General features: G+C 41.2%; 1 protein-coding gene across 2 annotated transcripts; it reads left to right on the top strand.

Moving 5' to 3' along the window:
• The first annotated feature begins 548 nt into the window (after positions 1–548).
• On the top strand, positions 549–20,988 carry TTF2 (transcription termination factor 2). 2 transcript variants are annotated; one of them, XM_083820327.1, is made up of 23 exons: positions 557–839; positions 941–1,052; positions 1,906–1,992; positions 2,735–2,801; positions 3,268–4,236; positions 4,949–5,075; positions 6,226–6,417; positions 6,642–6,799; positions 7,836–7,917; positions 8,205–8,318; positions 9,252–9,402; positions 10,059–10,164; positions 11,182–11,372; positions 12,237–12,390; positions 12,688–12,779; positions 13,331–13,413; positions 14,092–14,231; positions 15,023–15,193; positions 15,766–15,824; positions 16,853–17,006; positions 18,574–18,656; positions 19,537–19,611; positions 20,570–20,988. In XM_083820327.1, the coding sequence occupies exons 1-23, from the start codon at positions 812–814 to the stop codon at positions 20,709–20,711; spliced, it is 3,537 nt and encodes a 1,178-aa protein (XP_083676453.1). In that variant the 5' UTR covers positions 557–811; the 3' UTR covers positions 20,712–20,988. The 2 variants fall into 2 exon arrangements, with proteins under 2 accessions (XP_083676454.1, XP_083676453.1); XM_083820328.1 differs by lacking the exon at positions 941–1,052 and having other exon boundaries at positions 549–839.
• Positions 20,989–21,790: the final 802 nt, after the last annotated feature.

The raw sequence follows: 21,790 nt of genomic DNA, 5'->3' as shown, positions 1-21,790 counted from the left end.
GTTGTTCAGAGTAGTCAGCACTACTTAAGGTATGCACTTCCTTCAGAGGGCTTGCAGTATTTTATCTGCATCCCATTTATATCACATTCCTGCTTTGAAACAAGTTGAGGAAAGGTGTGGGTGAACACAGAAAAGGCGCAGAAGAGGCATGTGTGAGTCTCAATGGATAGTTGTGGAGTAAAGTTGGTGCTAGGCCATAATGGAGTGTATTGAGGAGCAAAAATTTCCAAGGCACTCGTGAAAGCACAAAATCATCGCTAGTGTTGTGTAGAAAGCACGTTTTTCACAGAGGCACTGGGCCAAACTCAGCCTTCAGGCAGGTCAGTGGAGCTGCAACAGCTTGTGCCATGCCTGACTTGGGCTCTCAGCGTTCATTTCACTAATCCAGTATTTAGCATAAATGTTAATATTTTTGCTAATCAAATCATAACCTCTCCGTAATTGTTATTACTGGAGTAATTTTTTCTACTTGTCATTAGCAAAAGCAGCAGTTACAGAAATGCACACACTCTGTAAAATTGTATTCGCCATCTTAAATACAAAAGGGAAAAAAAAAATCCGGTTTCTCATGGACCAAGATCTTTGTGTAGACTGCTGTTAACTTGAAACTCTTTTAAGATGTTACTGTTTTAAAAGCGTTTTGAACTCGGTGGAAGACCTGGTAGCCGCCGCCAGCCCCGGCCTCCCCTTCCCCACAGAGCAACGGCGCCGTGTGAGGGAGGCGGGGAGCAGCCGGAGCGCCCCTCCCTGGGCGGGCCCTCCGAGGGGGCTCCCCGGCATTGGCCGCTTTGTGCGGCGGCGGCGCGCGGCCATGGAGGCGGTTGAGTGCGCGGAGCACGGTGAGCGGCGGTTGGGGGGCGGTTGGGGTCCGGGGGGGGCCGTTGGGAGGGGCTCCGGCCCCTCACCCGCTGACCGTGGCCGCTCCCGTCCCGCCCCGCAGGCTCCCTCTGCTTCCTGAAGACCGGCGTCCGCGACGGCCCCAACAAGGGGAAGAGCTTCTACGTGTGCGGGGCGCGGGGCCCGGCCGCCTGCGGCTTCGTCGTCCCGGCGCCGTAGGTGCAGGGCCTCGTGGGTAGGGGGGGTGGGTTGGGGGTCGCTTGTGGCGGTGGAACGGGCAGGGACGCGTAGTGGTCGCGCACAGTAGTCCCTATGAGTCCTGTCAGCGGGCTGAGTACAGCGTTGCAACAGGCACTGTGAAAGATAGGCAGGGCTCCCATAACAACGCTTGTCTGACCTCCCTCTCTCTTCTACAGAGAGAAGCGTGCCTTGTGGAAAAGAGCATCTCATCAAAACCAGATCACGTAGTTAGAGAATTAGTTTCTCTTCTAATTTTATCAACCGTCTTGTTTATAGATCTCTTTGCATAGATCTGCTTTTAGATAAGTGCTAATTAAGGTTTTTCATCTGTGCATAAATAGATGTTAGGACAAAGAACATACAGAAGAATCAGATTATCATGTAGTATCCCCAGCTGCCCCAGGATTCTTGAGTTTGTAGACTTTTCTGTCGTCAGTAGAGAAAACAGCCTAAAAACTAGTCTGTTGCAGATTTTTAGATTACATTTCAGATTCTGGCTGCTAGAGTTTGGCAAGTTTCTGATTTGAGGCAATGCAGAGAATTCTAGCAGCCGGAGGATACCTCCAAGACAGGAGTTTGTTGATAGTTCCTGTATAAAAGTATTGTCCTTTTCCTTACATTCTGAAAACTAAGTGAGGAAGCATTAACACTGGATGACTGGCTTTAGGAAAATGTGCTATGTCAGCAGTTCTAAACTTCTGTATTCTTTGCCAAATTGTCTTTGAGTAGACTCTCCAAGTATTTTGTTCCAAATAATTATTTCCACTGTTGCTCTTCCTTTGTTGGCTCGTGTTCTTTTTTCTTCCCCTTTTCCTTTCCTCTTTTTAGTATTCCTGCTTCTTTCTGCTTGATCCATGAGGGATACATGGTGGAACTGCAAGCCCTGGTTCAGCAGCAGGACAGAGATGAATACCAGTAAGTTCCACAAATTGGAAACCAAGGTTTGTTGTATAGATTTGAACATTTGGAATTGTGCGGTGATGGCTGACCTGCAGAACTGAAAAACTTTGTCCAGCCTTAAGGCCTTTACTTGGTATGTTTCTAAATGTTTGTTATTTTTATTAGTGGTGATATTCAGTGGTACAAGTCTGAGTGATCAGTTAATGTTTCTTTTTAAAAGAATTGAATATAGCTCTGTTGTTGGGTTCATCAAAGTTTCATGATGATCGCATCAAGTTCAGCAGTTGTAATTCAGATTACTGTAATTCAGATTACTGACTGCAGATTTTAAAAAGTTCTCCAAAGTCTGTTCCTTGGATGATTTAAAGATTAAGTGGCCTGTGTAGTGTAAAGAGTAGCTATTTTCTTGTGCCTAAAAATCGTGGGATTTTGGAGGCTCTGAACATATTGCTTTTATCTCAGCAATTTTTTACCACTACACCTTCAGCTTTCATTTCAAGATTTGAAACAAAAACAAAGCCCCAAGCCCTAAGAATCTTAATCCAGAGAATGCTTATTACAAAAATAGCTTATTACAAAACAAAGCTTATTATAAGAAAATCAATGTTCATGATTTTTTGCTGTGCAGAAGTCTGAATGTAAAGAGCAGATCAAGTGGTCATCTTTGTGATGTTTTCAGTGCAAGCTAATTTTTAAAGAATGATTAGAGTTCCTTTATTGTCTCTTTTGGTTTAAATCTTGCTTTATTCTTTTGTAGGCTGTTTTACCGGTGCGTTAACAGTAAGTTGAATGGGAAGAAATGGTGTGGAAGTGTCCCATGGCAGGTATGAATGTTTCAGTTATATTACAGTATCAGGTTATTTCAACATGACTTCATTCTGTCTATTATAGTCACCTCTGAGATTATGTAGTGGGAGAGTTTGTATTTTCTAGCTGAAAAGCATATTGGATTGTTGTCTTCCAAATGTGACTTCATACTCCTAAATTGTGTGAAGTAATCACTGTTATCCAGTCTGGGGAAAAACAAACAAAAAAACACCCTTGGGTTGGATTTCCAGTCATAATCTTAAGAATGGTGATGTTGGAACTTGATTCCCAAAAAACATGGGAATGGCAAATGCAGGAGGAAAAAGAGCAGTTTTGTTTTCCTTGGAAAGTGTTTATCCTATTCCTGTTAAAATGATAGGAAAGATGATGTTCATGGAGAACGAAGTGTTGCTTAAGATGATTGTGTTGTGTGTATAGTTAGCAGGTTTTAATAATTAATGTTAGCGCTTGTGTATATTGCAGGATCCAAAAGCTACCAAAGTGTCCAGAAACTTAGAATCACAGCCCAAGAAAGTACCTCTCTTCAATCCCAGTGGCCAAAGAAATCCATTCAAAGTGATAGACAAGAATTGTGAACAGTCAGTCTGGAAACAAAGTAAGCAAGGCAATGGAGAGGAAAGTAAAGGAAAAGGAGTCGACGTGGAGAAGGATAGTGTGGTGGTGTCGCATGAAGAAAAGAAGTCAACCTCTGATTCCTCCACAGAGAGAGAACATCTAGAAGGGCTGAAAACTGAGAAGAAACAATCCAAGGGAAATAGTAGTGATCCAGAACTTAAGGAAAGCACAGTGTCTGAATCTAAACTTACTCTTTCTGAGGCTTGGAAAGGGAAAAATACTTATCAGGATGAAGTGAACCATGGAGGAAGTGGTAGGGAATCCAAGAAATCACCTGAATATGTGGAGAAAGAGCCAAGTGGGAGATCAGAACTCTTGCCAGTAAGTCTTGGAAAGCAAAGTACAAGTACCAAGCTTCCAGAGAAAGAACAGCTCAGAGAGGAAAGTTTAAAAAGCTGTGGGGATAAAAAAAACACAGAGAAAGAATACATTGGGAAGAATGGAGAGATGAAACCACTGTCTAAAGAAAATGCAATTTCCTCAATAGTACCACAAGTAGCAGCACAACATGCTCTCCTGAAGCAAGGAGGAGATGCAGCAGCAGCATCTAAGACACAAATCAGGCCAGGGCTGGAACAGCCTGCTGATGAAGTTCCTGCCAGTCATGAAGTAGTACTTGTTTATTCCTCATCAGGTAAAAATGAACCTGAGAAATCAGTTGAGGCTTTGCAACCAAGAGAGGTTCTTGCAGGAGCATCAGGCAAGAGTATGCAGGAGACATCTTTGCCAGGAGCTGCAGCATCGCTTCACGTGGAAGGAAACCAGGACCCTAAGGCTCTTCGCAACCATCTTGAAGTCCAGCTGAGGCAGAAGAAGGTGACTCATTGCACCTATTATTCCTTTTTGTTTTGTTTTGTTTCATTCTGTGTTCAGAGTGACTTCCCTCACTCGTGACAGCAATCAGAGTATTTCCTGACAACAGAACTGCTGAAATACTTGGAGTATTTGGAAGGGTGGGACAAAGGGAGGGAATTAAGTGTAGGCACATGCTAGTTGTTTTAACCCATGTATGAGATGATTTATGTGTCTGCCTTGTACTTAATTTGTGGAAGACGTAAAACTGTGCAACAAGCTTAACCTTTTTAAGTAATGTGACTATTTATTTCTCATGAGCTTGCATATAAAGAGTGATCTAGCCACAAAAGCTCACACTAAGATTAAATAAACAAGCTGTCTGTATAGAAACGTGCAAGTAGTTTGGACTTCAGGTGCTTTGAGAGATGTTAAGATTGTCTGAATCTCTTGACTACCTGATCATCCCGTTTCATAAAACGGTGGGAGGGAGCCTGCATCCTTTTTATCTTTTCTAAAGTATACTAATGATTAATTTATTTTCTGCTAAAAGACTATTTAATTGCATTAAACAGTACTTAAAAGTTTTTGGAGATTGTAGAACTGTATCAAAATATGAATTACTGGGGTATAAGATTAGTGTTTTTAAACTCTTGACTCCTTGATTGTTCTCCTCTTGGCAGAAAGCTTGGTAAAGCACATTCAGCTTTTGGTTTCTGTTGTTGTTGTTTTGCAGAATACATTGGCTACAGTGAACATCCAAGTACTGCCAGATAAAGGGCAACGGTTATTAAAGCAAGTGCAGGATTTGGAAGCTGCTCTGAGTGCTCTTAACATTTCAACAACAGATACTGCTGAAAAAGGTAAGGCTTTTTTTTTTTTTAACCAGAACTTTGCAAAATGTTTTGTTTCTCTATAGTTTTTAATACTGTGGGAAAAATAGCATACCTTTATATATGGTTTGTGACTTGTATAAAGTTTGTCTGTTGAGATTCATTGAAGATTAAAAAATGTGTTAATTGTGAAAGAAGGAAAGGAAAATGAATGGCGCAACTCAAGCACTTCCTCTGAAGGGTGGTGACTTCCCAAGAGGCTCCTCCCATCATCAGGACTACTTCTTTTCCCAGTTTTGGCTGCATGACTGAGGCAGGCGTTCCTCTGAGAACTTGCCAGTGAAGGGTTAAATTCCACTTTGTTGCAGTATGGAACCGTGCTGCTTATGCAGAAGGTCTCTTTTGGCTGCTCTGTCTGAGCGCATAAGTTAGCATGTACAAGATAAGCAACTTCCAGTGCGCCATTCCTGTAATGTGATTTCTGAATTCTGTTAACTAGTATCAATTGGTTGGGGCAGAGAGGCGTTGTGTTGAGCTGCCTGCACCATCACCTTAACAGCAGAGTTGCTCTGTGATCATAGTATCAGTTGTGTTGATGAAAGGGTCTAGTTTGACAGCTCTGGAAACTGAAGGTCTTTAGCAAGAAAACAGCCCCTCGTGGGCCACCACACAGCAAGCAGTCCTGATGCCTTATTCCAGATCTGGTTTTAAGCAAGAAAGACTTTTGCAGGAGGGAGGGAACAGCTCAGAGTTCTTGGCCCATTTGTTCTTGCATGATGTTTTGATCATTTTTTCTGACCAAATAATTGTCAAGAAAGATGTCTTTAGCAGGAACAGTGGGACACTGGAAATGGTGTGCACAACTTTCCTTGTGTATGTGTTAATCTAGTCACAGTTGCAGAGTTTACCGTGTTGGTATAAGCTATACATTGAGGCCTGTGCTCAACTGCATTGCCTGCCAAGTAGGAGCAGGCTAACTGTGTGCATGTTAACAGCTGTGGTGGCTCAGCCAATGTGGTAACACCCATCTGTTAAATCACTGTGACCACGCAACCTTTTCAAGCAGACCATCCTTCTCAAGCAGACCATCGGGCTAAATGAAAGCCCTTCTTTGGGCTGTAATGCAAGGCTCTAAGGTCCACTGTGCAACCTTTTCACCCTGAATTCCTTTCTTCTTAAGGGGAGGATGGTGCGAGCGGTGGCTGTTGTGAGGAACCTTTGCCTAACCCGTTTGGCAGACCAGGTGGTACAAAGCTGATAACACCGCTGCCTCTCAGGGATCATAAAGCTGGGACCTCTTCAGGCTTGCACAGTCACCCTTCTGCTGCTGTTGCTTTGGGCTCCAGTGAATATTGCAGCCACGGTTTTGGAAGTAAGTACAGAAAGCCTGTTCATTAAAAAAACGTTGGGGAAGACTAGGTCTGACAGAAACCTGCAGCTTGTGGATATGTGACAGTACTAAACCTTTTTTGTTATTTTGAGCTGCATACTGCCCCCTGGGCATCTGTAGCCACTGAGATCAGTCTCTGAGATGCTACATCTCCTTGGGGGAGGTGGCTTTGTAAACATCACACACATAATACTGTATCTTTTCAGTGAACTCTGGTGTACAGAATCTGTATGGCGGAAGAATGACAGAAGACCGACTCAGGGCCGTACACAGTGCCACAAGTGATGCTATTAATCATCTTCACAAATCTCTAGAATCCTGTCCAACAGAGCAGACGGTAGCTGAAGATCCCCCTGGATTGAAGGTGAGTTGGCAAGGATGGAGAATGTTGCATTGCTGAACTTCGGAGGTGTCTTGTCACCTTCATCATGAAGCGCAACATCAGAGTGATACCCTAGCGCATCCTTAACGTTCATGCTTTAAATTGGTTGACAGTTTACACCTGTTGGGAGAAAGTCTAATTACTTCCCATCCATGAAGTTGCTGTAGATAGAAAATAGCAATGTTAATACCTCTTGCCATGGTGTCTTTTAAATATTTAGTGCTTGAATGAAGTTGTTTTGCAAAGACAAAGCAATTAATTCACCAACATTTCTATATGATGGGCAGAGCAGAGGCAGGTTTCTGTTGAGAAACAGATTATCTGAGAACCTTGCTATTGTTCCTTTCTCTGATAGGTCTCCCAGTGAGCTATAAAAAAGTGTTTTAAAAGTATTTGCAGATGATCAAGTTCATGGAACCCAATGGACTCCATGGTAGTCAGTTCTGATCTGCCAGAGAGCAGCTCTTGATCTGTCCAGTGGTGCAGAATCTGTAGCTGAGGTTTTGCACAAGGCACGTGCCACTACAAGATGTTGCATTGATGTGTGTATGTTGCATCGCTTGTCAGATGCACTTGGGACTTTTTCAGTGCTGGGGAAAGTCGTCAAACATTGTATAGTGGTGGTATGTAGTCACCCTTACTGCCTCTTCAGAGTCTGTAGGGCTTTTAAACTTTGTGAGAAAAGAGGAAGTCTTTTCAATCCCACTGCTTGACAGTGATGCCTGTTGTGAGCATGGCAGTGTTGTGTGGATTTTCCACCTGAAAAAGCTGCCTTCACTTGCCCTCAGAGTGCTGTGAGAGTCTGGGATGGTGTTGTGACTAAAACATTGCCCAGACTGATCTATGGTACTGCTGATCTCCTGATTATATTGGGTGTCGCTGTCCAAGTGGGAAAAGTAGGCAAACTTCTTTTAGTAGGATTGTAGTAGGACAGTTCAGCTGTGCAATTTGGTACAGAAAGCAGAAGTGTCTGAACTTTGCAATATGTTTCCTTCAAATCCACCTCTCACTCTCTCAGGTTCCGTTGTTGCTGCACCAGAAACAAGCCCTGGCATGGCTGCTCTGGAGGGAGAGTCAGAGGCCGTGTGGAGGAATTCTGGGTAAGCAACAGAATGGGAAAGTACATTTTGGGGGGCAGATAGGTGGCAGCAAAAGCTTGGTAGATAGTTTATTCTGAGGCCAAAAACTAGCTATTTTGTAGGCATGCCGAGGGGCTTGCTTTTCTTTGCCTTTTGACTGACTATAGCTGTTAACTCCTTACTAAATGGTACCCTGATGTATATTTTTGATTTCACAATTGTCCAGGGCATTTTCTGTTGCGATAGCTACTTCAGCGTAGGCAGGCTTGTTTCTGCAGGTCATCATAACTTCTGTGTCTCTCTTCCAGCTGATGACATGGGCTTGGGGAAGACTCTAACGATGATTGCTCTGATTCTGGCCCAGAAGCAGCTGAAGACAGAGAAAAGAAACAACAAGCTAGAAATGTGGCTATCCAAAAATGGTACAGAGTTGTTTCTGTCATACAATACATACATTATGATGTGGTGCCGTTTTAAATACTTAAAGCATTGTGGGTACAGGTTATAGAGGTTAATGACTCCTCAACAATCTCTATCCATTTTTACTTCCCTTCTGTAGGAAAATTCCATTGGAATTAATGTTTACTGCACTCCCTTGCAAAGCCTTTCTCTTGATCAGTGGTATTTGTTCTTCCACTGGGTGTGTAGGATTTTACAACTTGTTACTTTCTGTAGTGTGGGCATTTTTCATTGGCTGTTTTCCTGAATCAGGTAAAAACTGCATATGCTGTTTTGAAAAAAAGTTGAATGCTTGCATAGCTTTCTTAGCATAAGGACTTAGACTGATTATTCCTCTCCTCCCTGTGATTTATTTATTTTTGTTATCCCCTCACAAGGTTGTTTTTCTTGTCTATGGATACAGGAGCTAGAGTTTTTTTAAGAAAGATAGTTGAAACAACAACCTGTTACTGTCTCCATCCTCATGTTTGGTCTGCTTTTTCCTGTTTTGCCAAGTTGATTGACGATGTGCTTGGTTCTTGTTTTGTTGTTACTGTTTAAACATGGCTCAAAATGGTGACATTTCAATTTTCTAGAACAACAAAAAAGAAGCATTTATTTGGCATTGTATTCTCAGAAAAGATTCAAGTTAGTTCCTGTCTTTTAATCTTCCAGTTTATCCAAATGACTTGCTCAGATCTATAGCGTAACTCTGAGTGGATATCAAGTGACACTTTAGTCCCTAAGCAGAGTTTTTTTGTTTTCCTCCCAAAACTAACAGTCCCCAGGAGTGCGTAGTGGAGATAGCTGCTTCACATACTGCTCACAGGAAAATTTTCGTGTAGTAACTACCCAAAATTTCATTTTTGTAGTCTAATGTGAAAACACTAAAATCTGCCTGCAATATTTTCCTCCAGATTCCACTGTTATCCCTGCACACAGCACTTTAATCATTTGTCCTGCATCCTTGATCCATCACTGGAAGAAAGAGATTGACAGACATGTGGGCTATGGAAAACTGAGGGTCTATTTGTACCATGGGCCAAATCGAGATAAACATGCAGAGGTGTAAGTGCTAAACTGTAAACATGACCAAGAAAAGTAAAACACTACTTAGCAAGAGACTGTACATCGAGAGTTGAAAGTCAGTGGCTGTAGAATGTTGGAAGAACATGAAGATGGAAATGGAGAGGATATAGAATGTCAGGCTGGTGTCTGCTCTCAGGATGTATAAAACCTTTCTGACCTGTACAAATGCCACGTGGTTCTGCTGCAGGCTATTGCTGCTCCTGGTAACACAGCATACATCTTCTGAAACCCATCTCTTGCTTGCAGAGATTCAGTGGCAATTTCTTCCATGCTCATGCTTTGTGGTTATATTTATCAGCTAGATGTGTAGATCCAAAAGCTTTCTACACCTCTTCAGGCCATGCTGAGCAGTTTTTCTAGGTGCTGCATTCTGAGTAGTGTTTACCTCATGTGGTGTGCATTGTGTACCACTGACTTTTAACCATCTTCTTGAGCTTACTGCATCTACTTTCAGTATGCATAAAATGGGGACAATCTGTCCTTCCTGCTTGACTTGCTATGAAGTTCAGTTTTCTGTAAAACTCTGCATTTAGCTCTTGTAGAACTATGTAACTCTTAAACCTTGAGCGTGCGTCTTGTCTGCTTTGAATTCCTGATTTGTTCTTGCTCCTGATTAGTTCTTTTCCATTATGCAGGCTCTCTGAATATGATGTTGTTGTCACAACTTACAGCCTTCTCTCCAAGGAGGTTCCCACAAGCAAAGAGGAGGGGGAAGTCCCTGCTGAGGACCATGATGTGGGGGTGAGAAGCTGTGTTGTTGATAAAGGATTGCTTTAACCTTTTTGTTCAGAGTTGGTACGAGCCATTATTGTTTGAAGGAGCACCTTATGCTACAGTGAGCAGTAGGCTGAAGAAATTTTTTCCATAAGTACCGTATTGAGGTTGCACAATAAAAACAAAGTGATGAGAGAAAGTGTTACGAAGTGCAGAAAGAAAACAGAGAAATACAAGAAATCATTTCAGTAGGAATACAGAATGCGCTACGTGGAATATAGTTGAAATGTATTTAAATGTATTTTTAAGAGTGCAGTGATGAATCTTGTACCCTCCTTTGAGGCAAGACCATGGAGGAACACTGTTTGGTGTTTGCTGCTTGAAGCACTCACGTCCCTTTAAACTGTCAGAAATCTGTCACACTCTGAGTCACTTTGAACTGACCCTGAGGCATCTTGCATGCTGTATTTTTGAAGGAACAGCAGTGTACTTGCTAGGCTGTGAAAACAGTCAGATGATTGCTGAATGCTGATTGAACTTGGTTACATGGTGTAGAAAAGTCCCTTGCTGGGTATTTTTGCCTCCTACCTCTGTGTGCAGATCCAGATGTAGTTCTTAAAGCAGACAGTCCTCTGAAATCCTGAAACCTAAAGGTGGCACCTATAAAGCTGTAGAGAGATCCTGTATTTACAAGTACAGGATATGCCCCAGTAGAATAATTATATGTTTCTTTGTCACAGCCTAGCAAAATGTTACTGATACGGAATGCCTCTTGGGAAGGAAGAGGAGATAAAATATTAAAAGAAAGAAAAATGGCAAAAGACTAGAAATTGGCATCATGAGCTGGCAAATATATTCTTTGGCTTAGAAGCTTTGGAGAGAGGATTTTTTGGAAGTATCTCTTCTGTTACAGTAAGAGCTCAGATTACTGCTGACCAGTGAAAGGAGAAGGCTTCTTTCTGGAAAAAATATTTGCATGTGGCTCTTCAGAGAGCCTGGCGAGGTAATTGCTCTGGGTTATAAATAGTCTGCTTTTTCTTACAGAGTGGGTCATCTCCCTGTTCCCCCCTGCTCAGGGTAGATTGGGCTCGAGTCATATTGGATGAAGCTCACAATATTAAAAATCCAAAGGTTCAAACCTCCATAGCTGTGTGCAAGCTGAGAGCTGGTGCCAGATGGGCTGTCACTGGGACACCAATACAGAACAACTTATTGGACATGTACTCTCTTCTGAGGTGAGGTGATGGCATGTGAGGCACATGGATGGGCTTCCTATCCCAGTGATTCTTCAATGACAAAGTGCTGAAGTTGTTTTTAAGTTCGAGCAGTCTCAATGATACAAGGGATTGTGGATCGAGCTGTATTACCACTACAGGCACTGGACTGCAAAGGCTGTGGCTGAGGCAGTAAACAAACCTGACCATGTTTGTTTTGCTCTTGTTCGCAGCTATTCTACTTTTACGTAGGACAAAGGGAAAATTACTTTAGATCTCCTGTGTTACCAAGATGAATAACTACAAAACTTACTTTAATGAACAGAAGTTCTGTGCAGTAAGCTTTGTTCCTACTAGGGCTGCCTGGAAGGGTCTTATTAAAGAGAGTGTTACGCTCTTGGGGCTTTTAAGGAAAGAGTGGAAAACTAACTTCTCTAAAAAAATGATAAACAGATTAAACTCTCAATGCTGAGGGGAAAAGATAATGAAGGGTATTGGAGAATCAGAGAAAACTTGCATTTGAAATTAATTTTTGTATAGTTGAAATTAATTTTCAAATAAGAGGTACGAGATTTTGAAATACGAATATGCTTTTTGGCAAGTGCCTGTGCTTCTTGATGGCCTTTATTTGATAGTGATGCTTGAGACCTAATGAGCTTAGTAGTAGTGATGGATACAGAACCAGAAAATTGCTTTAACTGTGCTAGTTATGGTAAGACTTTTGAGCAAAAGTTTAGCTGTCATTAAACTTGGAAGTGTTTTACTACTCCTAGCTGAATTGAGGATGGTTTGTTTTGAAAAGCAAAGAATTTGGTTCTGGTCACTCAGGAGAAAGCAAAGAACTTCTCTTTCCTTGGTATGATGTTTCCTTGCCTCCTGTTGTAGGTTTCTACGTTGCTCTCCCTTTGATGAATACAAGGTGTGGAAATACCAGGTAGATAACAACACTAAGAAGGGAGGAGATAGGCTAAGCCTCTTAACGAGGACCCTGCTATTACGGAGAACTAAAGACCAGCTGGATTCAGCTGGAAAGCCCTTGGTAAGAACTAGACAATCATCCCATCGTTTTCCTTGCAGTAGCCAGTTAGTCCTTTACATGCATGAGTTTGTTAATGGATGGGCTTTCCAGTCTACTGCAGCCTGTTGAGGAGGAGTAAATGCCTGTGGATATCTATGTCACGTCATAATTACATTTGTATGAACAATTTTGATCATAGATGATTTTTTGTTAAAGACTTTGAAAACAATATTAAATATTGTATTGAACACTGGTGTTTGTGATGCCATGTAAGATTTTTGCACTAAATACAACTGATACTGTGTATTTTTCCTTCAGGTATCTCTGCCACAGCGTAGTATGCAGTTGCATCGGTTAAAACTTTCAGCAGATGAACAGTCTGTGTACAATGTGCTCTTTGCAAGATCCAGGTATGAATATGAGAAGAGATGAGGTATTTTGTTTCTGTTTCGTGAAAAATTAGAAAGGTAAAGCTGGTTTAGGTGAGAAGACCTTTTGAACAAAGGGTTTTCTTTTTTCCTTTCTGACTGTTTATCAAACATAGAATCGTGGAATGATTTGGGTTGGAAGGGACCTCAAAAAACACCTAGTTCCAACCCCCTGCTATGGGCAGGGACACCTCCCACCAGCCCAGGGTGCCTAAAGCCCCATCCAGCCTGGCCTTGACCACTTCTAGGGATGGGGCATCCACAGCTTTTCTGGTCCCTGGCTTCTATTATACTTGGGGTATTATGATGATCAGACTTACTTCCCTTATGTTTTCCAAAATGGAGCTTTCCTTTGATCTTACTGAACAGAACTCAGTGTGACTTGAGGAACGTAGTTTAACGGAGTAAGAGAAACATACTAAATGATTAATGAAACTTTCCTTACCTTAATGCATCATCAGCTTGCTTGTTAAGTTCAAGTTCCTCTTGCCTTGTTTCTTGCTGTAAATCCCAGTATTTGCCTTTTTTTTCAGGTCAACGCTGCAGTCCTACCTAAAGAGACAAGAGCAGAAACATGAGGGCAGAGAGTATGCTGGGGGTAACCCATTTGAGAAAGGTTTGCGCATACCCTACCGTGAAAACATTTGCAGAAGTGACTCTTAAGTGACTCAGTTAAGGAGGAGGACCAGACCTGGCCATGTGGGGTCAAGAATTAGAAATTGTTTGGCAAATGTTTTGCTGTTTCCTTGATGTTAGGAAGAATTCTGCCACAGTGATTTTGGGTTTGAAGTGTTGAAGTTATACCTGTGAAACTTGCTTCTGCTTAACGTTTTGGGAGCTCCTGTTTAAGTTTTGAGGGATCTGAGTCTGCCAGTTGGTCAGTTTGCTGTGGGTAGTAAAGGAAGCTATGGTTGGTTCAAGGGATGCCAAAACGATGATCAAAGTTTGTTCATAATGGTACGTAGTGACTGAAGACAGACTGAATCAGCATTCGAAAGGTAGGTTCCCACTTCTGTGGTTCTGGGAAAATCTCTTAACCTCCCTGGGTCCCCTTCTGAAGCAGAGGTGTAATTGCTCAGAGAAGAGGTGTCAGTGTTAGCATAAGGTATATGATACTTTGATTTGTTGGTGGTGTTTGGTTTTTTTGAAAGTGGGGTCTGATGGGTTCCTGTGTTAAATCAAGTATTAGCTTGCCTGTTGGTTCTTTTTTTATTGATGAAACTCTTGCTGGGGGTGGCTGGGCAGTGCTTGGAAATGCCTCCAAGAGCTCTTGATGTTCTCCTTTCCTTGGCAGTTGCACAAGACTTTGGGGGCAGTCAAAAGGAATTCCTAGCAAGTTCACAGAGTGCCTTCCAAGTTTCAAGTACTGTCCATGTCTTGTCCATGCTGTTGAGGCTCCGTCAGTGCTGTTGCCATCTCTCCTTACTGAAAGTGGTAATTACATTGCATTGTAGTAGTTGTGGTATGGAGGGGGTAATTTAAGTGTTTGTATAAGTTAATGGACTTTTTAACACTGCTGGATCACTTATCTAGGGGTGTGTGAACTGAGGCATTTTATAGCCCAAAAGGTTTGTAGATGGGCATACACCCTACTGAAGGGTTCCCCAGAGTGACCTGTGTGGGAAGCTCTGGAAACAGCTTTATTTCAGATCAAATAATACATAAATAGAATTTTAATGGCAAATACTAAAAAAAAAAAAAAAAAGAGGAAAAGTCTTGATCTTAATCTTGTCTTGAAAAGTGCACAAGTCCACAAGTACAGCCTAGTTCAGTGGCTTGTGTGTGCTTGAGCTCTGTAAGTGCTTTGACTGAAGTTGCCTTGCATCAAGTAGACTAATCGCTTGGGAGTTTGTTTCTTTATCATATAAAGCAGCTGTAGAATAAGTCCAGATACTAAGGAAGCAAGCAGGGGTTTAATCCTACAAATTAAACATCTTTAAATCCTACAAATGTTGAATGCAACTAGGTGATTCTGAGGAGACCATATAACAGAAAATGGATGTAGGCTTTCCCTACAAAGCTGCTGTCTGAGCCAGAGTATGGGGATAAAGGGACTGCTGGTCTTGACCAAGTAGTGTTTATTAATGGTTCTGTCTTCATATTGCCTAGCATATCTTCTTTCAAACCTACTGACCTCAGCAGACATAGCAGAGACCCTAGATCAGTACTGAATTTGGTCTCAGGCTTAGCTGTAATCCCTTATTATATTGCTTTCTTTCCTGCAGGCTCTGGACCAAGCTAATTTGACCAGTGAAGGCCTTTCCCTCTCCATTGAGGAGCAGCTTAGTGCTTTGACCCTGTCTGAGCTCCAGAATCCTGATTCCAAGTCAACAGTTTACCTCAATGGCACGGCTTTTAAAACAGATCTCTTTGAAATCACCAGGGAGAGCACTAAGGTATTTTGGTTTTCTGACCTCCCTTGAGAAGCTTGATTTCAGCACTTTTCCTTTTAAATTGTTAATGAAATGTCACGCCATGCCAGTTGAAGATTGGGCTAAGTTGGCAGTTTAGGTGGAATCAGAAGTTTGATGGGTGCTTATAAAGCTGTGAGAACCTGACTGTGCTGACATAACGTCAGTGAAAATCATAGAATCATTAAGGTTGGAAAAGACCTCCAAAATCATCTAGTCCAACCGGAAATCTTGAACACTGACTTGTTCCACAGAAGTTCAGAAAGTCATGTGTGTGAGAGTGTAGTGTTTGTGAAAAGCTAAAGAAAATGGGATGTCAGCAGCTGGAGAAGTAGAAGTAACTTGGCTTCTCATGGAAAGATTGTACTCTGTAAAACATGATTGTATGACTTGATTTCTTAGTAACAGCTGTTAAAGTATCTTGAAAGTCTGAGCACAAAAGTTTTAGTTGAAGAGTTACTTTGATCACTTTCTGTTTATCACTTTCTGTTTCAGTGAAGAATAGCCAAGCATGAGCTGGGTTATGATAGCAAGCAGACTGACTTTTTTTCTTGCAGATAGCACACCTCTTGGCTGAACTGAAAACTATTCGGAGTCACTCGGAATCTCAGAAAAGGTTAGCATACATGCACTTTTATTTAGCCGTAGTAATTGAGAGAAGTATGTCTTTTGACAGTGTTAGAAACAGTTCAAAACAACTGAATACAAAATTCCAGAACAGTGACATGGTGACAGTACTGCAGTACTTAAAAGCTGATTGTGAGAAAAATCTAAGAACAAGTAAGAGGGTAGGTTGAGAAGTAGATTAACATAAATATAGGGGAGTATGTGAGGAATTTCAGGCTTTGAGGCCCAGGAGGACTCACCAAAACCAGAATTTGGAAGGACTTGGTCATGCTGAGCAACGTTGGTCCTCAATGCTGACCTGCTGCTCCCCCGCCTCCAGAAAAAAATGTAGAATAAAGTAGTGGTTGGAACACATTGATTAAGGAATTAGGTGTTGCTGAAAGCCTGCAGTTCTCACTTGTTTAAGTTCTCTTTGTATTCCTTTTGCTTCATGCCAGACTGCATGCACTGTTGCAGCTGTTTCTGCTTGTTTTTGTTAAACAGTGTAGAAGGCACTTAAAGGTGTGTGGCTGGAAAGTAGTTACGCCTGTGCCATTGTTGGGCAGGAAGAGTAAAATCTCTTCCAAAAAGCATCCCTACCATAAGATTGGGAACACCAACGTTAATTTGGTTACCTAACAAAAAGTTACTGAACAAGTTAACTACCTTCCAAACTGCTTATTGAAAGATGTGAGGAATGTGAGACTTCAGGAAATCCAAGTTTGGTGTTCCTGCTGATTCATTTTGTGGAAAACAATGCAACTTGAAATTGATGGGTGGCAACACAAAATCCAAAAATAGTGGCAAACGTGACAGACTTACCTTGTCTCAAGGTTGTAGGTTATTAGCCTTTCAACAGAAGGTTGTATCACTAGACCAAGAGATGAGTCTATTTCTGAATTGAGAAGGAATTCCTGTGTCCATTTTGCAATGGGGAAGGGGGCGTGTGTCATTGTCTCCTCTTGGGTGAGACACAGCAGTAACCAAACTGTTAAAATTCACACAGAGCTTGTTCTAACCTCCCTGTTCTGTCTCCAGTGTTGTTGTGTCTCAGTGGACGAGCATGTTGAAAGTTGTGGCTGTGCATCTCCAGCAATTAGGGCTGAAGTATGCAATCCTGGATGGCTCTGTCAATCCTAAACAGAGAATGGATGTGGTAGAAGAGTTCAATAACAATCCCAAGGGGCCTCAGGTATGGAATCGAGGCAGCGAAACAGTTACTAGCAATTGTGATAGCTGACTTTGTGATTTGATTTACGGGAACAACTTTCACTTGGATATCTAGATGTCAAGATCAGCAGGGAAAGGGGGGTAGCTGTAAAAACAGATGTATATCTTACAATGACCAGGAGCAGCTGTGACAAGCTCTTTTTGATGTTAAGTGTTCTGTACTGAGATCATCTGGCTTCAAAGTTGGTACAAGGGTTGTCCAAATCTTCTGTGTTTTTCAAAAGATGTTTTTGCTACAGAGAGTAATGTGTAAGGTATGAGGCCAATTAGCTCCACTCAGAACAGGTTGGTTGTTTCCAACTCACGTCACTGCATTGGAAGTGCAATTGGAGTGCAACTCTTTCTTTAGTTCCCCTGCTTGCCAAGGAACCTCTAAGGTTTTCTTGCTGTTTTTCAGCACATCAGGTATCTTTGGCCAGGCTGTAATCTTTTTGAGAAGAGAGGATGGCAGTTGAATCTGTGAATGAAGACAAATTAACAAAAGCATTTCTCACCCTTATATAAGGATAGAAAGATTGGGATTAGGATGGGACATAGGTCATACTTTCCAAATAAAGTGACCTCATAGAAATTTCTTCTACCTTTGAGTACTTTTTTTTTTTTTTTAAATACTGATGAACTACAGTGTTTTGGCTCTTCTTGAAAATAGTTTCTAGTCTGGAACTTTGGCCAAGGGAAGGAAACTTGCCAAATGACTGAAGTTTGAATCCAAATTCATTGTTCATAATGGTACACCTTCATTTGAACACTGACATCCTTGTGATCTAGGCAGGACAGGCTGTCTTCTTTGAGGATGGATCTGTGACTGAAAGGGGGAGTATGTTGTACATTAGCTTATTTTCTTCTCTGGATATCTTAAACAAGCTGCTATCCACAAAACAGATCTTTTTATCTTTCTACCTTTGAATTTAAATGAAGGAAGATTTCTGTAAGCTATATGAATAGCTGAGTCCTTAAAGAAGATGAGCATTTTAACATACTATGAAATTGAGCAGTAAATGTATATTGCAAATGTAGCTGTCCTTAACTGATAAGCTTTTTTTCCTGCCGAACAAGAATCTTCTGCCATAATCCCTTTCTGGCTACTCATCTTTCTCTAGTACTAGGTTATGTGACATCAAAGGTAAATAAGTGGCAGGCCATTTCAGTCCAATTGACTGTGTTTAAGAAACTGTGATTCTTAATTCACAGCTGGTGCTACTTGGTGCCATTGTTGGCAAGAGGATGTCATCAGAGCACCTGGTCATTTAAGTGGGGCATGGAGAGAGAATGAACTTTCCAGTCCTTCCTCTAGCCTGTAAAAATGTTTCTGGATAATACATGTGGGAGGGTAGGCTAGCCTCTCTTAGAACCGTAACTTCATTGTCCAGGCATCTGTGTCTCCTCAAGCAACATCTGGCAAACTTCCAAACATGTAATAAAAATACACATATAAATATGATAAACAGATCCTTTGGTCTGATCTTTAATTCAAATTAACGTGACATAAGACAGGCTCCTTAAATTAACTCTGTTTTTGTCCTTTGAAGGTAATGTTGGTCTCGTTGCTGGCTGGAGGCGTTGGCTTGAACTTGACAGGAGGAAACCACCTCTTTCTCCTTGACATGCATTGGTAAAGAGAAATAAAATTTCTGTCTCTGAAGAAGTATGTAGGGTGTGCTACTTTCTTCCTCACCATGTGTACTGTGACTTCTGATGTAACTGAGTAGGAAGTTGAGTGTTTAGCGGAGAGTAAGGGCTAATGATTACTTGTAGAAAAGTGTTTTCACTATAACCTTCTTCCAAAATACTCTTGTCAGTTCAAGGGGGACTTAGCAGTCCCTGGCTTAATTTCATGCACTGATTAAAAAAAAAAAGTACAATAATGCCTACAGGGAATTTGTCTTGAAACAAATAGATTGTGTTGAAAATTGTCAGTAATCAGGCATAGCTAGTGTACCTTGGGGTTTTACAGGGCTATGAAAATAGTGCATATAAACTCCCGATACTTACGCTGTCTCATCAGCCAGAACTGCATGGGTTTTTTTCTTTTTCAGTTCCTGGTTGCATATGGGAACCTCCAAAGCAAAGTAATGTCCTTCAGTACACAAACTGGACACTTCAGTAGCAGCATTAAGGAGATATTTCTACAATATGGAAGTTATTCTCTGTAACTGCCTTCCTGCTTCACTCTCCTCTTTCCTCACCAGCTACTCAACTTTCTGGCAGTGTTAACTATTGGTCAGACATACAAGTCTATATGGATCAGTAGTCTAATTTAGATAGCTGATTTTGTGTGGTGTTTTTAGTGACTACTACTCTGGGCAAAGGAAATACGGTTGGGGTGAATATTGGTGATCAAGCTAGTAAACCTGAGGTAGTTTGTAGTTCTACAGAGGAAGAAAACAGGATGTCCTGGAGGCAGGCAGATGGGATTAGCACAAAGGCATTGATATTTCAGTTGTTCCTGAACATAGCCTAGGAGTTTACATGAGCTGTTTCTTCTCTTGTAGGAATCCTGCTCTCGAGGACCAGGCATGTGACCGCATTTACCGAGTGGGGCAGCAGAAGGATGTTGTGATACACAGGTCAGGACTTCCCTTAGTAGTAAATGAAGCCACAGCTGCTCATGTACTGTCTTGTCTCACGTCAGTTTGTAAAATGACCTTCGTCTGGGGCTTGTTGCCCTACCTGAGGCTAGGCACAACATCTAATAGTGGGATTGTGGGTTGAGTGCCGATATAGGAAGAGGCATGTTTCGTCTGGCTATTAAATGTCAAACTTCTTGGTCTTAGTGGTTATAGTGGTTTATATAATAAATAATTAAAAAAAAAAAGCTTGGGGCAGAAATGGTCTTACATCTCTTTTGCTTAGGAGTATTCACATCTTTTTCCCTACCTTCTCTGAGTAGATCTGTCTTGGAGAATGAAGCGTAGCAATTTGGAGCTGCCCAGGGGTGGGATAACTGAGCATTGTAGAATGGTGGGGGATCTCACGGGAATAAGCACTTTTGAGTGCTTACTGACTTTTTTTTCATTGTCATTCTAGAGGTAGCCACCATGCTCCCCAAGCCTGGACCTTTCTAACAGAAGTAATGTAAAAATATAGGCTATTTGTAGCAAGTGGCAAGGTTGGCTTTTAGGAAAAGCATCTGTAATCTTAAATACTAAAGAGCTAGCTTAGTTACTCTAAATCCACAAATTGAAAGTACCTGAAATCCAAGATAGCAATTTGTGTACAGTACTTCTAGTATAATAGGTGCAATCTGTTATCAGACAGTCGTTACAGGAATTTACCATGAAATTACTGTTGCTTTAGATAGCCAAAGTTGAGGCCTAAAGTTCATTAGACTTTTATTTGAAACGTGATAATCTCTGTATGTGAGAATGGTTATTTTCCTTGGACAGGTACATTTTGTCAGTCACATAACAGGCTGTTAATATTTAAGTGAGGCAAACCGTTGGAAATTTACTTGGAGAACTGTCAGTGTTATATAAACTGTGACTTCTTCCTAGTAGTTGAGGTGATAAGGCTTTGTATTTCCAGGTTTGTCTGTGAAGGAACAGTAGAAGAAAAGATTGTGCAACTCCAGACCAGGAAGAAGGGGCTTGCCCAGCAGGTGCTGTCAGGCAAAGGGGAAACCTCGAAGCTCACCCTGGCTGACCTCAAAACTCTCTTTGGCATCTAAATATCCTCCGCAATAGAAATGGAAGTGATTTTGTACCTACAGATAATTGAGCAAACTTCAGCAAAGGGCTGCTGTTTCAAGGTGGTCATTTATTTTAAATAAATAATACATTTTGCAGTTTTGTAACTGTTCAGGACAAAAAGGTTACCAACATTAGCTATTAGTTTAATACAAAACAAAATAGATTGTGTATCCAAAAGCTAATAAAGTTATAAATTAAGCTATTGTTTAAACCACTTTTGAGTAAATATTAAAAACAGATATTTGCTTGTTTCTTGTGTTCCTATGTATGTTTTTTTTAGTTAGAAACCTTTCTTTCCTCCTCAGGACAGGATAAACAAATGTAAGGGAAACAGGAACGAGAGACAAGTGTGAGGTAGGCATGATCAGAGGCTGGAAAGTTGGGTTGGCAGGAAGGAAGCAGGAAAATTTTTTTGAGCACAAGAGAAGATGATAGAAACTGGTCAGTAAAAAGGAAAAGAAGGATGTATAGGATTTTTTTTTTTTTTGCTTCTCAGGAGAACTTTATATCCAAGTGAAGATGCAGTTTCGTTACCCTGCTTAAAATACCTCTTCAAGCAGAGAAGCAAATCTCTGCTATGTTCTTTATAAAACAGAGAGGAACCTGAATTTCTGATTATTTTTCCTCCAATGGTTAAATAGCGTAAGGTTTCCTCAGTGCAAATATTTCAACATAGTCTTTCTTAAAAGATGCTCCCATGCTTTTTGGTTGAAGTTTTGTGTTTTTTGTTTTTTTTTAATAGTAGAGTTGCAAGAGTAGAGTTGCAAATCCTTGATTAACAGTTTGCATTTTCTCCTATCAGAAGCAAGACATGATGGTGAGTGAAGTTTCTAGGCAAATACTGTTTATTAGTAGTGAAAATTCCCTGCTTCCACCTCCCCCTTCTTTGCCCTTAACCATATCCACTGTGTATTCTGGTTTTCTATCAATTACACAATTTCTCTGGGATTTAGCACAGTTGCTGTAAGTTCTCTTTGAAGAGGTTATTTGTAATGCTAAGTGGTAAAGCATGAAATGTTGAAGTGCTGATGACTTTGGTTCATGTTTATGGTCACTT

Source organism: Anser anser, assembly GCF_964211835.1.
Source record: "Anser anser genome assembly, chromosome: 1".
NCBI lineage: Eukaryota > Metazoa > Chordata > Aves > Anseriformes > Anatidae > Anser > Anser anser.
This window is presented reverse-complemented; position numbering and strand designations above follow the sequence as displayed.

What these genes read in the sequence shown, in the direction of transcription:
- TTF2 (XM_083820327.1), top strand. Translation starts at nt 812, where the DNA reads ATGGAGGCGGTTGAGTGCGCGGAGCACG. An exon ending in GTGGAAGTGTCCCATGGCAG is followed by an intron (nt 2,802 to 3,267) that starts GTATGAATGTTT and finishes TGTATATTGCAG; the next exon opens with GATCCAAAAGCTACCAAAGT. An exon ending in CTGAGGACCATGATGTGGGG is followed by an intron (nt 10,165 to 11,181) that starts GTGAGAAGCTGT and finishes TTTTTCTTACAG; the next exon opens with AGTGGGTCATCTCCCTGTTC.